General features: G+C 38.4%; 1 protein-coding gene across 1 annotated transcript in view; it reads right to left on the bottom strand.

Moving 5' to 3' along the window:
- Window positions 1–10,248, bottom strand: part of LOC104413689 (protocadherin Fat 3-like) — a gene marked incomplete at both ends in the record, with an annotated part of 85,214 nt that extends 74,966 nt beyond the window's left edge. Inside the window, 2 exon segments of the mRNA XM_010024754.1 lie at window positions 501–776; window positions 10,109–10,248. Of these exon segments, the coding sequence (XP_010023056.1) occupies window positions 501–776; window positions 10,109–10,248 (416 nt within the window).
- Window positions 10,249–14,659: the final 4,411 nt, after the last annotated feature.

Here is a 14,659-nt window from a genome sequence, read left to right as displayed (position 1 = left end):
ATCTGCTCTCCCCCCCCCCCCCCCCCCCCAACATTTGGAAATGTAGATGAAAGCTATTTTGTATATCAAGAGTTTATGTACTGAAGTAAGTCCATAAAAGTAAACTATAAACAAGGCTTCTTTCCAGAAAGGCTGTGCCACTCTCTATGGCCAGAAAGCAGTTACCTCCCTATGAGTAACTTCTCAAATAACTTTCAGCCTCACTTCAGAAACTGAAAATTACCTTGAGTGAGAGCACCAGATGCCACGAGATTAAATAATTTCCTGCTTGCTGTCCCTCGAGATAGCAAATCACATCATATTCCATACAACGAATTCACAATAAGTTTCCAAAAAAATCCCAATAAAAAATGTAAAATAAATACACAGCAGTGCAGGCAAGATGAAATTAATGAGTACTTACTGCACTAAGAGTCCTTTGCTCATGCAAAGACATAAAACACATATGCATCTGAAGCAGCAGTGATTGTGTCTGTGCCAAGTGAATATTGCATTCTTACCATGACATTAAGGATGTGCTTATCTTGAGCTTCGTGGTCTAATCTCTCAGCAATATAGAGCACCCCAGTGCTGGGATCAATTCTGAATTTTCTCATGCTGACTGTATCGATGCTGCTGTGAATAGTGTAGCTCAACTTATGCTTTTCATCTCTGTCTATAGCTTCAATTTGCAGAATTTCAGTATCGGGGAGGATGTCCTCTGAAATGGTGACATCGTAACTTGGGTGAGAGAATTCTGGGCCATTATCATTGTTATCCAACACTTTTATAAGAACCTACAGTTAATAAAAGAAAAACACTTGAAGTTATTAAAGACTAGTCAGAGTACTGAATAGGCACCTAGAGAAATGTAATTTACTTTACATGGCTGATGATGTTATGCTGCTGTATAGCGAGACTAAGAAACATAATATTAAATACTTACTGTTCAGATCAAAAGAAATAGGAAGGATGTGACTTTGGAGCCAAAATGTTTCTAATTATAAGACCTACTCACACCCTGATGAAGAAGTCCGTATTTTCAGTATCTGTAGATTGGAAAACATTCCTACAATGGTTATAGGAAAGATTTTCTCATCCGTTGTAACTGCTCTGGTCTAGCAGACTTCTAGAGCTATTATGGGATTTCCTTTTCCCTTCACTATTAATAAGGCTATAAAAGAAACCTTTTCATGTTACTTAAATCTGCTTTTTATACAATCAAGATTTGGCTAAATCCTGATTGTTTGCTGCCCAGTATGTTGTGTTTGGATGTACTAGCCATGTCAAGTTGTGCTAGCAGGGGAGACTTCAGGTTACTGTTACACCTTATGCTGTTATGAACATTGACACATCTATTTGCCTCCTTTCTGTTGCAATTTATGATCATTAGAACTGCTAAAAATGTGAATGAACACTGTGCCATTTGCCTCTTTAAAACCTTAGTATTGATCCCTAAAGAAACTTAGAGGGGGGGAAGGCATCAAGGATGCTGCTGTTGCTGCCTATTACACCCATTTCAATACATCACAAGCTGCCCCTGGTAACTAATAAGAATCCCTGTTTTCCAAACTTTGCCTTTCAAAACCACTGTGACCATGCAATATTATGCGTGTGTGGCTCTGATGAGGTTTTGTGTTTTTCACCATTGGAAAAGTCACTCCCTACAGAAAATTTGCTTTCCAGACTTCGTATGCTATGGATTACTTTGGGCAGCATGGCAGCAAATCCCTTGACAAACTACATCATAGTGAAAGATGTAATGTAAGGAGTTGCTTTTTTTTTCAGCACTGGAAACAAAAAGTTTCTTTTGCAGAATATGCCTGTGAAAGCACACACATAATTTTATAGTGATTGAAATAGAACAATATTTTATTCACAGACTTTGAAATAAGAAATAGCTCAATGAATGACACTGGAAAGACCATGCACAGGACTCTTTCCTAAACCTAGGAGACTCGACCCATCTCTCATGATATTTTCATTGTTTTTCTATAAAGTACGTGGTTCTTTTTTAACCAAATATTTTATGACTTTGCCTGATCAAGCCCCGTTCACCCATACTTTCTTAAAAGAAGAAAAACGCAGTTATACTTTTACTGTAATATCGCACAAACAGATGTTGGCCTCAGAGAGAAATGAAACTTTAGATTTCCATGATATGTGGAAGTGTTTGCAGAACACATTACCAGAAGGAACATGAGCAATTGTAAGCAGCAGTTGTAATGATCTAGCCTGGGAACTGTTTAAAAGCTGAAATTAAATGCTCTGTAAGTTAAATGGCATAGGACTTCAATCCTGCATTCCATACGATTTAATTTTCACCAGATTATGCTACGCCAGAATGAAGCAGGCCAAAGCCTATATTACGTTATGCTTCAAACTTGGACAGATAGCAATAAAACTGGGAGGAAATATACATTGCTGAGTCTATAATAATGAAGAATAGTTACCTAGCTTTTTATATTTTTGTTCTTGCTGTACAATATATCAAGGCATGATCTGACCTGACTGAGGAAAAAAAAAGAAGCCAAACCCACAGCTGAAAAACATGTGAAGAAATGAGTTGTAATATATGAAAGAAAGCCTGAGGAAAAAATGAAAGACTTCAAGTCTACTCTACTGGGACACAGAGCCAGTGCTGAACCACATTTGTTGGTGTAAGGAAGATACACTGAAGCAATATGAATTGGGGATAATCTGATTACCAGTTTTGATACCCTCAGTCCTTGCCATGTACTATTGTAACATGGCTGGATTATTTTACTGCTTCATTGTTAACACAGGCAACAACACAACTTATTTTACTTTTCATTAGTGGCCCAAAACTTTGTCATGTAGCACTTTAGATAGTCTAATAGAAATAAGAACTTTTCAAATGGATTCAATTGAAAATACCGAGCACGCTTGATTCTGCTGATGCTAGTACAGCAGAGTCTACCTTGAATACATAAGCTGACATGTGAAGGACAGGCTTGTTGTCTCAATTTGTTTTTAACATTGCTGTGTGCAGGCGTAAGCTATTCTGTAAGAAAACAAATAAAATATACAGATGCACACCAGTGTGACTTAAAGGTACTCTACAGTAGTGACATCCTGTTTGTTTGTGTGGTGCGTGATCACGCCAGTGCTGGGGTTCACTTTCCATTGTATTGAATGCATTTTGGGATGACTGGAAAATTGGGAAAGCAGAGGAGGGCATAAAGCTTTATCCTCTGCAAAGTTTGCACCATGACTGTGCCAGCCACAGCTCCATGATTGATGCCTTCACTAGACTGCAAAAACTAAGCAGAGTTGGTCTGGATCAGCATCAAAGACCAAGGGTAAGCCATGAGACTATGGAAATTACAGTGTGGATTCGCAAAGCAGCATTTCCTCCCACTGAAAAAGATATGAGCTAATGCCCTGAGAAACACTCATAGATGGACCATGATGGTGCCTGGGGAGTGAGAGGCATGGAGAGGGGAGAAGATAACAAAATGGAAGTCCTCACTTGCTGTGGTTGTCAAACTTAGAGGGAACTACACACTTAAAATTGCTTTGATAGTTTCCAGAAAAGAAGAACTTTTTTTGCCCCCTTTTTTTCTTCCTTTAACTTCATATCTACTGTAAATCTCATCAAATGCCTGTTTAAGTGGCAGGCATCTTCCCCAGAGATGACAGTATTTTAATGATTTGTCAAGTGATCCACATTGAAATACGCATTATTTATTACATACTCTGCATTTCAACAGCTACTTCCATCTGGAGATGGAAGGTGGTGGGTTAGAGATGCTAATGAATAAAGAGGTCATTATTGATTCATAATTTCTTCTATTAAAGCAGTTAAGTGTATTTCTGATTTTTGTCATGTGTCCCTCAAAATCCCCAAGAGTCAACTGTAATTTTAACATTATGGTCTCTCCTTTAACAGAGGAGGTGGATTTTCCTTGCAAGAAAAGAAAGGTAGATTATATGTGGGAATACTGATTATACAGAGCTCAGTTAAACCCAGAAGCTATGGAAAAGGAGAGAATGAAACTCTTCTGTTTTTAAAAATTTAACTGACTTGGGAGCTACTTGAAACAAAATCAGGTAAAATAAAATGGAACTTGAATGCCATTTTAAATACATATTAGTACTTCAATCCTTACAACATTTTTGAGGAGCAAGTGATTATTATTATCCCCATCCTTTGCCCAGTAAAACACTGCCTTGCAGCAAGGTCAAATGACTTACCAAAGCCACAGGAGAAGAACAGTGGCAAAGCTGGGGAAGATGTTTTACGTTTATTTTTGAGCCACCCCCATTTTACTAGATCGCTTTAAAATGACACCTTCCTATATAGATTTCCTGCTCCAGCAGGATGACTTCTAGTAAGGTGTTACTTAAAAAGAGGGGTCAATTTTTTCCTTTGATTACAGACAAATGTTACACTGACACAAACATCAGGCTCATAGAAAACCTGATCCTACAAACATATGTAAAACTGAGTAAACCAAATGCCACCACATCATTAATATGAGGAAAGTTACTCAAATTCATTTAACAGCTGCCAAACTTAAGCATAAAATCTTGGTACTACTGGCAAGTTTCCCACTGACTTCAAAAGGGCCAGCACTCTGCTCCTTGAAGCTTTAAGCTGTAGCCAGCCTGTTGCATGTCTCTGACCCAAAACGAAGTGTTATTGTAGTGAAGCAACTCAAAGACTCACAGTGTATGTGCAATTTAATACTTTCTTCACCTTTATTTCCAAAGGGAAGATATGGCAGGAATGAGCTGTGTTGCATAAATATCCCTTATTACTGTGTAGGTGCCTGGAGTGTTAAGCTGTGACAATGCCCATTGTGTAAAATCAAAGACAGGCTTTAAAAGTTTCCCAACACATCTCCAGAAGGTGATGAATGGGAATGTTTACTATTTGTTCACTTCTAAGTAGGGATTCCTGTTTGCCGAGGACTGTGCAAGGTTACTGACTAAACCACTTTTTATAGACAAACATTAGCTGTAAGTATTTCTTCCACGCTCATAAAGCAAACACGGAGCAAAGCAGCTTCTGCCTGGTTATCCTTGAAAGCTCGTATCTTTTCCCGCGCATCGCAGGCTTCAGAAAGGCAGCCTTGCCTCCTTCTGCTCCCATTGTGCACAGCCTAATTTACAGTCCGAGCAAGCACCTCGCTATAAAAGATTTGCTTCTCCCTGTTCACTTCCTATTTCCCACAGTTAAAGCAAATTTCAAATAAAGGATTCACGGGCCTCCAAGCTTACAAATTAGGCAAAGTAACACTCGGAGCATTAGCAAAGACTTTGCATTCAAAATGGTAAGTGAAAGGCCTAGAGAAATACAATCAAATCAAAGCAGGACAAAACCTAATGCAGGAAGTCTCTCCAAAGCTGTTTTTAATGTTGCCCATCACAAATACCTTTGGTTTAGGCACGAACTTATTTGAGTGAAAACTGGATAAATGCCAGGAACTGCTTTAGAGACATTTGGAGCTGGAAGAATCTGCTTGGCTAATTGCTTGGTCTGGGCACAGTGTTGTAGTACAACCTATTAAGAGCCTGAATTGCTTAAACTCAGGTTACGCTTTTGTACAGATTTTGAAAACCTATTTTGATTTAATATTGCTTTCAATAGTGCTACCACACAGCTTTATTTGCTACTTCCTGACAGGTTTTTCTCACTTCCAAACGCCAACCTTACCATAAAAATGCAAACAGTTTCCCCATCAACCTCAGTGGCCTGTTATTTATACTTTACCATGCCCATTGTGTTACATTAAAATGGGGGGAAAAGTCGTCTTCTCATAGGCAAGGCAGTGCTGAGATTGCTGGATAGGACAGAAAAGTAAGTTTGGAGGAAACATTCAACTGAGAAAACCTGAAAAACTGAATTTAAACCCCATGTGTTTTGTTCATTCTAGAAGAATCCACAGCCCAGAACCTATTCTGACAGGCTTTAGTGTTTTTTCTACATTTTGGCCATGGTCCTTTAAGAAGAGCTTTTTACCATTCAGTTAAAAGAACCACCCTCACCCACGGTGATCTATCAGCACCTCTTTGTTAAAAAACAATCTCATAAGGAAAAGTGTTCTCTGAAAGGTGAGACCAAGCTTGGTATCCTGAAGCTCACAGCTAAAGGTCAGTCCTGAGAAGAATAAATGAAAGTCCACAGAGAGTCAGAACAGGGGCAGTGAGCAGTAACTTCTCCAGTCTGCTCTTCCAGCCTGGTTGGCTCCAGCTGAAGGTATTACAAGCAACACTTATTGATCAACAAAAACTCAGAGGGAACTCTGAGTGTTCACTCTACTGGGAAATAATGAGATGGTTTTGCAGTAAGTGAAACTGAGGCACCTTTTGCCTTCTGTCTTGGAACATCACCCTTCAGGCTTTAATGCACTTTTTTTATAGCAGCTAGGATGATGAGAAAGAAGGAGAAAATAAACAAGAAGTAAAGCTGTCTTCTTCATCTAATACCATGACTCTAGGAGTCTGTTCTTAAAAAATTAATTATCTGCTAGTACAACATTCCCAATAAAAGTGAAAAATTACCATCACATAGTATTGGTCCCCACTGTACCCTACTTCTGTGGGTATTTTGTGTAACTCCATAGTATGCACTACAAAGAAATAAGTAAGCGTTATTCCTGGGTTGTGCTTGGATGTAAAGGATCTGAGTTGTTCAGTAAAATAAGGAGGCTTTGGGATAAACCTGACTCATAACCAAGAGATCCTCTTCTATTACACAAAGTTAGTCAAAGCTGGGTCAGGAGGCATTTAGCTGCCTTTACACTGACTTCTTGCTGGGAGAGTCCTTTTTATGCTCAAACGAGGGCAAAAGACCCTTTCCCAGCCTGAAGGGAGGCAGTGGAGGTGGCAAGGAGCAGGGTCACTGCATCTTGCTGCAGAAGCCCCGTCCTTTCCCCAAGGCCAACAGCTCGCTTAGCAGCTGCAAGAATCATGTTTCACAGGGATTTAGAGTCAACATATGCCTTCAGCCTTTAATAAATTACCGCGTGGCCTTGAGCAATCATGAATTAAGCTAAAAGAAAGAACTAAAGCTCTCCCTGGCTAAGTCAGGAGACAGCTTTCCTAGAAGCTTTATACCCACACTCCAAATATATAAATCAAAGGAGTCAATATTTCTTTGTCTTTTTCCCCCTTCATCCACCTGGGGCTCAGTTGGATGAGCAGCATGTGGTGAGTGGCAGCATCTCGACAAGCCCTAGCGCTTTGGTTCTTTCTTTGGAGATTCCTTTTTGAACTCCTGATCATGCCCAAACCAAACAGGCTTTCACTTACAAAGGAACTGTGTTGTTTTGTTTGTTTTTAATACTCCTTATGCTCTTTTCACCACTAATACAACAGGTGTAACTTTTAAATCACAACGATTTCATTCCTCTCATGGTAGGGTAGTGAACCATGTGCACAGTAAGGCATGAAGGAAGTGAGCATTTTATCAGAGTTAGAGGCATGCAGGAACATTGTTGAAGATACTTCTGCAACTCTGTGCCAGGGATCCTGTTACCAAAGCAAAAATCTTTGCCATTTTTACGCTGTGTTTTACCACCTCCAACTGTGTAATAGACAAAAGGCCAGGAAGAAATAAAAGGAAACAGGTGGGGTGGAATAAAAAGCAAGATTGTTCCATTTGGCATGGCAATGATCAGCTGTTTCATAATAAACCATTGCACTTTGAGGGAGGCTTTATATTATTTTATTGTTATACATGGGGATGAATTTATACATTCGTTTTCTACCCGCTTCCTCTTCTACTGTATCTTCTTGCGGTGATACTCAAAAATGCAGGTGGTACGATGTGTATGAGACAAAATACTTACAATGCATTTTAGTGAAACTCAGAGCAAGTCTATTGAGAGCCATCAGTAGATGCTTTTTTGACTCTATGACATATTTTACTTAACCTATCAGTTTGATTTTTTAGTTACTATTCTTAAAGGAAATAAAAATGAATAAGGAAACCAAAGGCTCCAAATATCAAAAATACAGTACGGAAGTTTTGTAAAAGGAAGAGATAATTAGGCAGGCCATAATTCTGGCAGCTTTGAGATAATGATCACTTTCGAAATCTCTGTTGGGAAGACCAAAAGGAAACACATTCTCAGATGTTGTCTGGGCCACAGTTAAAAACTTGAACAGTATCCACATGTAAAGAAGAAGGTGGAGGAAAGAAGGTCTGTATCCACCAAAGAGAACCTAATGCAATCTTAAATACTATCTTACATTTTTAAATCACACCACAGTTACAAAGAATGCTTATGCTTCTTTTAGAATGCAACAGCTTTACTGAAATATGTTTTTACCATATGTTTTAATTAAAAATGTAGGGTTTTCATCAAAATAGGTTTTGAGGACTGTCATGGGGGTCAATTTATTAAATCAGACGCAGCAAAAACAATAAACATAATATCCACGAGAAGAAAATTTACTTCTAGCTGTCATGTTTGAAATACTCTGTGCTTTTTAATATTTGTTTGGCTGAAATGTTTGCAATAAAAAAAAACTGTTAGGGATTCAACAGCACATTTCTGAAATGTGGAGTGAGAGTGTCACCAAGATTAAAAACAAAGCAAAACAAAAGAAGTACTCAAGGGCTGAAGAAAATGCCTTATGGAAAGGGAACGTGAAGAGGTCAATCATTCTCCTTCGCTTGTCTTCCAGAAGACTGGGATGTGATTTGACTATTCTGAGTAAGTGTCTTCCTGGAGAGCAAATATTGGTTTTTAAAGAGCTCTATAATTGAACTGAGAAAGGCATAACAGGCAATATACGCCAGATATAATCAAGTTAAAAATAAGGGATGTTTTTAGCAGAGGTGCAATTAATTTCTGAAACTAACTGGGAAAACAGCATATTTCCTACCACCTAATTTACTATCAACTGATGTTTTCTTATCAAGAATGGATTATCAGGAGAAATTATCAGATAGGGATACTTAGGGTATTCAGGGATTAGGGATAAACAGGAGTTCAGACTGAGAAAGCACTCAATGATTTAGCAGTCTCGTAGGCAAGCTGCTGTTGTGACTCACTAAACACAGATTCACTCCTGAACCATTTGAGCAACAAGGCAATTTAAAACAGAAGCATCTGCATATGCAATCATATATGTAAATATAAAAACGTTCAGGCCTTTCTTCTGCATTATAAAGAAGCAAATAACATCACAGACCTGTATTTTTTTTCATTTCCTCTATAAACCACATTTAATCTGGGATTTGAGGCTGCACACAGGTGTTCTTCACCAGTATGCATTTTTCCCTATGTGTCAAGGAACATGCAGGCTATAGGCATATTTTACACTTGGGCACTAATCCAGATATAGGATTTCAGGCCCTACCTAATTCATACCCCACAACTCCACCTTGTATTGAAAGATTTTGCTCTTTGGAGTCTCCCTCGTGGCACCTGGACCACAGAGTCCCTGTCCCTGTGCCATGACCAGATTGGTTCCCACTGAACAGATACCCAGGTTCCACGTCAGGGACTCTCTGACAATGATGTGTCAGAGCCAACATAATACCAGCTCTTCACATTTATCTGACCTGACTTTTTAATTGCTGAAAGGCACTGAGGCTGATAAGCAAGCCTAATTTTACAGGGTTCAAAGGGGCTGTTCCCCTGAAGACAATGTAATTGCAGACAGTGACACTAAAGGAGAGACCCTTTGAATTTTAAGTTTTGCCTCAGAACAATTTCTTCTTAGAACGATTGATCCTGTGTCCCACATTTGGGTCTTAGGAGGATAAGAGGTATAAACTCAATTTAATACAATCAATAGCAATATTCCCCAACCCCACAGAAGCACTATTGTATTTTGGACCATTATGGGGTGATACAATTGTCAAAATCTAAGCTTCACCAGCTGTGATAGGGACTCCTTCAGCTTGAGGAAGGCAAATCACTTTCGTGTGAGCATAAAGAGGACAAAAGGAGAAATAACACTTTGAAACCTTCGACATCAATTCTTCACAACCAGGTGGAAAGGCTTTGAAAAATATCCCTTCCATTAGTTAACAGTGGTCTCAAAGGATGAAGTTTTATTTGAATGGCAAAATCATGAATTTTTACAGCATATACGTTCCACTAACAAATGAAAAACTTGCCAAGAAAGGAATGTGATATTCTACCTGAGTCGTGGCAATGTTTGTTCCATCGGTGACCTCCACAGTCATATTATATATTGACCTCTGCTCTGCATCCAAGGGCTTTGCAATGACAATAGTGCCCACTCCCTTCTCCGCGTCGAAAGAACTATCGTAATTCCCTCCTAATTGTTGCACAAAAATACAATTAAATTAGCCATCTCTGGAAAATTTCCATTGAAAATGTTCCTAGAAGTGGACATATCTGTTTCCTGGCATCCATCTTAACGGCTTGCCTTAGCATACACAGTACATCTAGTGATACTTCTTTGTTCATAACTCATTTAGATTTCAAAGCACAGTTTGTATATTGGAAAGCAGATATCATTAAAATGCACTGCAAGAAAAAAAAAAGTCTAGCAGTATATTTAAGTGAACCATAACTGAGCCTATAAAAAGAATCAAATGGCTATAAGCCCATAAGATGTGTGTCCTTGTAGTTTGGATAACAAACAAGCACAATTATCTTTTTGTATAAAAATCATTTTAAGAGGATTTAATTCTTTATATTCTCAGTATTTTCAGGAAATTCTCATGGATGCTCCTGGGTACAAACACCATCAAGTGAATCTTTAAAAATTACAATTATAATAAATTAAAAAGAAAATGCAAATAGAGATTTGTCATGTTAATTTCAAGGACAATGATAATTACTGGTGGCAAAGGTCAAATTCTACTTGTCTTTTAGGAATTATTCATACAGATCTGACAGGATACACATCCTAAATTCCTTTCCATTAAAAAAAAAACCTCATAAAGCACTGTTCTGAGACTAATATCCCCTTATCCTATCACACACTGACTGATGCAGCAGTGGGAAAACCCTCCTGAGTCTCAGGTGAGAGGAAAAAAAAAGGAAAAAGAAAAAACAAATCTATTAAAAGTAAAAGAAAGCCATAAATAATTTGAGATTAAAAGGTTAAAGGATTTCTCAGCTACAGCTATAGTTTATAAATTAAAACCACTTCTTACGTTCGAAAGTAAAGCACACACTATGCTGCTAAGCTGCTTCTCACTCACTCATCTATAAAGTGGAATTTATTCTGAATTGAGTTTGGAGGCTGGGGACAGGGAGAGGTGGAACACGACACTGCTGACAAACAAACTTACTTATTAGATATTCATCACACAGCAATGCAACGGCACTAGCTACAGTCTGAAAACCCAGTTCTACAAAGCGGAAAAGGCTTTCAAAACCCACTGGTTGTAAAACTGGTGGAAGAGTTGCTTAGACCTCTTGAGATTAGATCCACAGGTAGGAAAACATCCACTCCATTGACTTAGCTCTCATGCTATATATGTGTGTGTGTATATATATACTTGAAAGAGTGGTGTATTATCACAAAATGGCTCTCCTATTAGGGCTGGAGACAGAGAAGCAAATAGGATTCCTTCCTCTGCCATCGTCTTGCATCTGCATGGTTTGCTGACCAACAATAGGCATTATTCTCAAAAATAGCCATGCATTTAGTGAGAGGAAAAAGGTTCTGGTATTCCAGGAAGTTGAAGATTAGGAGGAATCACAGTGAAATCACAGCCCCTGAATTCCTTGATGTGAAGAAACCCTCATTTCTCTCTGCCTCTTGAATAGGCTATTGCAAAGAAAGGGTAAGCTAGAAGAAGCGGTGCTCTGTCCGTATTTGCCTTGGAGGCCATTCAGGGATGGGGAGAAGAAAGAGAGAATAAGAGTGCAGGTGACCTACACCAAGGGAAGGCAGAATTGATGAACTTCTGCCCACTGAAGTGATCCAAACGTAGCTGTTTCTAATTTGCCATCAGACTTCCCTATGCTGAATATATCTATACACATATATACAGCTGTAAGCCTAACAGATGCAGCTGTGGTTTTCCAGGAAGACACTGGATCTTCTGTGAGTTATAGTGGATAGAAGCATTGCTTATTTCCTAACCTCATTTTGTAAGCCCAAATTGTGTATTTTTCTCAATTGAGATATATATGTACGTATTTAACAGTATTTGACACTAGGAAAAAAAAGCATAGTTTTCCTTGACGTTTAAGTAATAGCAAGGTATTTGGACATTGATCATATCTTCTGTGATTCATCTATTTACTTAAAAGTTAGGCTGGAAGAAAAAAGATGCCATCTCCCAATTAATGTTTTAAATTGATTTACTTGAGAAAAATCGTACCATGAAAATCAACTCTGAAAAAAAGCTTCCTTTGAAGAAAAGAGTTCGAGATTCTAGCAAGGAAGTTCTCTGCTGGAATGAAGCTAGCCTTGGGACAGTTGGCACTTTACAAAGAATGTTTCATACTGATAACCATGAAAACAAAATGAAAGTCAGTACTTCAAGATGCTTAATAGCCATCTTAATGAGCAATCAAAAATTACATGCTATCTAGTGGCATACACTTCCAAAGAAACCCTGACCTTAAAACTTCCAAGAAGTAACATGGAAGGATTAGCCATTAGTTCTTTAATTGCCCTTCCTCTTAGAGATGGGTTTGTAGGGTACTATGTAGTATGTAGTGTATTGGAAATATGTGGAGTTCTTCAAGCCTTTTTCATTAAGTGAAATATGTTCCCCTGAAATAAGAACTGAATCCGCCATATGAGGGTTTTTTATGTGTTATTTACATCTTCCAAAATGGTCTAGTGACAAACAAATAAATCTTGGTTACCAGACACCCCAATCTAGTGTACGCTTGTAACCAACCAGGCAATGTACTTTATTTGATATTCATTTTCTATTAAACAAGGCAGAAACTGCATCAGACACTAAGAAAGAGATGGATCAGAGAACATCCTACTGTGAGATTTGTGATTACAATCTCTTTTGGAGTGAAATCCTGATGTATTCCTGATTCAGTCTGGTACATTTCAACAGACCATGCACAGATGAAGAACCACACAGAGAAGTGAATGTTTGGGAATATTGCCTGAGACACTGGGTTCTGTCTCTCACCTGGAGAACTACAGGCAGCCTGGAAATACTTTGTACTGCTCCTCAGCCTTCATATACCCTCAAAACAGGTCCTCATATGATGAATGCTTCTGAAGATGCACTTAATCACTGAAGAATAATTAATGAATTAGGTATAAACTCTAAGAGTCTTATAAACATGTTACGTCTATGCAAGGCCTACTATGAAGCACCCAGAGAAGCACCCAAAGCACCTTTTTATCTTTGAAAGGTGGGTGCTGGAGGGGCACGGAGGGAGGGAGAACATTCTTGTGTGAAAACAAACAGGACTCTTCTATTAGAAACTCCTGCAGCTGAACTACTCTGGGAACCTCTTGTGAGGCAAGCTCATTGGCAGTGCTATAAGCTCCCGCACTATCAGTTCTACCAATGTTACCATGGCTGTTTAACATTTTCTTTGATCACAATCTTAGCATGAAAGGGGGCTAAGGATGATGAAATTTTGTTCAGCTGCTCAGTTTTATTAATGTGGATCTTTATTACTTATTCCATTTTCCAACATAGGGCACGTTTTCCTTTTCATTGTCTGCTAAAACCTGCTTTCAGATACAAGATATGTAGAAGCTGTCTTTGCTAATGTCCTTGCAATTGCATTAGGAGAGAAATATTTCAAATGAACCTAATAAACTGTGAGTTCCTCAGGCACTTTGGGAAAATCAACAACAAAGAAGGCAAGATGATTGAATTGGCAGATTGGCTAGATGGGTTGTCCTGATAAAGCATTTTACCATCAATGACCTCAGAGAGATGTGGATTAACTGTTGTTTGTAATACCATTGCAGGCTAAGATGTAATGCTGATACATCTTCAACACAGATTAAAGACTTCCTTTAAATTACTCTTACTAAACTGAAGCATTCAGAGTGGGATCTCTTGAAAAGTCCACATCTACTTGCAATGCCATGCTTGCATGAGAAGATTTATCATGTTGGGATGATATAAATTCATAAACTCATTCATTTTTTCTCTCAAATTGACTGTTAATATTCCCAAAGACACCCAACACAGATAGTTATGTCTACGTTTTGGACAGCTAAAGTTAAATGAGATGGTTTCCACTCTTACTTTCTTGAGATTGATCTTAATGCTCTTGCCTAAGCCCTGGAAGCATTATATTTCTACAGTAGGATTTCTTTTTATGTTATCTAAAAGCATGTTATAGTTTGCATAGGATTTTTCAATGTAACTCTAGCCAATTGCAGCTGTTATCAAACAGGATGGCTGTAGAAACAGCCCCTGGTACAAAAGATCTTATTAGTTGGCCCTCACTACAGCTTTGTGAGACACTTCTAGCACAGCCCTGATTTTCAGTGTAACAGATGGTATAGTATGATCAAGAAGGAGATACCAGGAAATTGAACCAAGGCACCTCTGAGCCAACAGGCCATAGGTTGTGTTCTTAGTATTAAGTAGCCTCAGTTACATTTTCTAGCTGAATTTGGAGTGCTACCTTCATTCTTAGCTTGTTTCATGCCTTTATAGTCACTATGGACATATCTTTCTCCTGACAAAAGTACTGTATGCTTTGGGAAAAAAATTACATTCTTTTTAATAAAAAAAATGGCCACACACAAAGAGTTGTGGTCAACG

This window comes from Nestor notabilis, unplaced genomic scaffold, assembly GCF_000696875.1.
Source record: "Nestor notabilis isolate BGI_N333 unplaced genomic scaffold, ASM69687v1 scaffold3492, whole genome shotgun sequence".
Lineage (NCBI taxonomy): Eukaryota > Metazoa > Chordata > Aves > Psittaciformes > Psittacidae > Nestor > Nestor notabilis.
The sequence above is the reverse complement of the archived record's forward strand: the minus strand, read 5'-3'. Positions and strand labels throughout refer to the sequence as shown.